Genomic DNA, 2,167 nt, shown 5'->3' with positions numbered 1-2,167 from the left:
AAATATTTGTAATGTGTATGTTTGATGGATATTGGTGACTAGAATACATAATAAACCAAAGCATTAACCAATAAAAACAAATGAAAACTCAACATATAGAACAATTAACCACAGATGATTTTCTGATTAAGAAATATGAATGGCCAATATATATAATAAACAATGTTCAATAACTTTAGACATCAGAGAGAAAAACATGTGTCTTTAATTTATTTCATTCAAAGCAGAAAGTTTTTCATCAAGAAAATAAATGTAAAATAATGGTGAAGTTACAAAGAAATAAACATTTACAGTTTCTGATAAAAAGGTGCATTGGTACAGAAGTTGTAGAACTCAATACAGAAGTTCTTAAAAATTAGAAATAAAATAATGTATTCATTGTACCGCTACTAGTAAACCTATTGAAGGGCTATGGAAGTTACCACATTGTATTCACACCTCACTAATTGCAGAAATCCAAGGAGCAGGTACAGTAAGTGGACAGAAAGGGCATATTTTTGTCTCCTTAACATGCTTTGCGTTTAAATGCAGGAAACAAGCCAGACATACTATGGACTTGTTATGTTTTTCACTGAAGTTTCCAAAGCAAAAGGAATACAGAGCTGTAGTTTATTTCTTTGGACATTAGTTACTTTCCTGAGAAAACAATAGAAAGAGTAGTACCACAATACATAGGATCCAAAAGTCACATGTCGTTGGTATCTTTTGAAGAGAATACATTCAACAAGTTAAAAATTATAATTCAAACATTCTCTGCTCATGTAGTATGTCATGATTTCAAAATTTCTCATTCTGTGACTTATTATCCTAACACCATAGAATGTCCTATTTTCAAGTAGTGAAGTTAAATGAAAGGACATCTGATTGTGGCTTAGAGTTCAGGCAGGAGACTTATTGATTGTCCCAGATGTGGAAACTTTGCCTCTTAAAGGATCTTAAAATTAAAGGTGAATTAATTCCTAAGCATGCTAAATACATACCACCAAAATGTTAAAATAGTCAAACAAGCGTAAAATTGGATTTCAATATGCTTTGTCACACATATCAAAGGTTAATTCTGGAGAGCAGTCATATTTCTTCAATGTATATTTGTCAGAAAGGAGAATCAAGTCTAGGAATTTGTGCATTCTACACAACTGAAGTAAGATTTTAACAATGGTTCTTGATTTTAATAATTCTATTCAACATTAATTCAGCTTTATATCAATTCTTTAAAAATATTCAAAATAATATTTTATATCTGTGAATCAAACAGAGTTTTGGACATGGTTAAATCATAAAATTTAAAGAGTTAACACATCTACAAAAGATAAAATACAACATTGTAACAGTTACTGATACTGAACTCATCCAGTATTTTTTTTTTGTTATGAACTTAAAACTGCACCCTCTATTGTTTTAACCCTAGAAATGATTATATAGCAGGAAGGAAGAAATGCAAATTGTGCTTCCCTCTCCTCATGAAAACCAGCCCAGTCCTGGCTCTGTCACACTTGCAGGGGAGCAAGTTCCTAAGTTCCCCCCTTTTCCCATTCAGAGATCAACACTGAACACAGACCTCTCACCATGAAGTTGTGGTTAAACTGCATATTCATTGTAAATCTTTTAAAAGGTAATTTATGGGAAGAAGATATGCTGAGTGTGTGGGTGCATGAATAAGACGTTTGCATGAGTAAGAGGGATTGTGGGTGTGTGTAACATTTTCCTCACTGGAATTCTCTATTATTGAAGGTATCCACTGTGAGGTGCAGCTGGTGGAGTCTGGAGGAGGCTTGGTGAAGCCTGATGGTTCCCTGAAACTCTCCTGTGTAGCATCTGGATTCACCTTCAGTAATTATTATATGCACTGGGTCCGCCAGGCTCCAGGAAAGGGACTGGAGTGGGTTGCCTTAATTAGAAACAAAGCTAATAGTTACACAACAGAGTACAGTGCATCTGTGAAGGGCCGGTTCACCATCTCCAGAGACGATTCCAAAAACACCCTCTACCTTCAAATGAACAGTCTGAGAGCTGAGGACACTGCTACTTACTACTGTACAAGAGGCACAGTGAGGGAACTTAAGTGTGAGCCCATACACAAACCTTCATGCAAGATTGCTCTGGAGCAAGAGTGGGTGTACAAGGCCAGAGAAACAGACAGGATGTAATATTGCTCCATACACTAATT

The 2,167-nt window shown here is 35.2% G+C and overlaps 1 gene segment (V, D, J or C); it reads left to right on the top strand.

Moving 5' to 3' along the window:
* The first annotated feature begins 1,477 nt into the window (after window positions 1–1,477).
* On the top strand, window positions 1,478–2,147 carry LOC126494692 (immunoglobulin heavy variable 3-72-like). The segment is given in 2 exon segments: window positions 1,478–1,612; window positions 1,732–2,147. Coding segments are annotated over 2 exon segments (462 nt in total).
* Window positions 2,148–2,167: the final 20 nt, after the last annotated feature.

Source organism: Alexandromys fortis, unplaced genomic scaffold (genome assembly GCF_014885135.2).
Source record: "Alexandromys fortis isolate MF-2015 unplaced genomic scaffold, M_Fortis_MF-2015_v1.1 scaffold_323, whole genome shotgun sequence".
Classification (NCBI taxonomy): Eukaryota; Metazoa; Chordata; class Mammalia; order Rodentia; family Cricetidae; genus Alexandromys; species Alexandromys fortis.
Note: the sequence above shows the minus strand (reverse complement) of the source record. Positions and strands in the feature narration are given on the sequence as shown.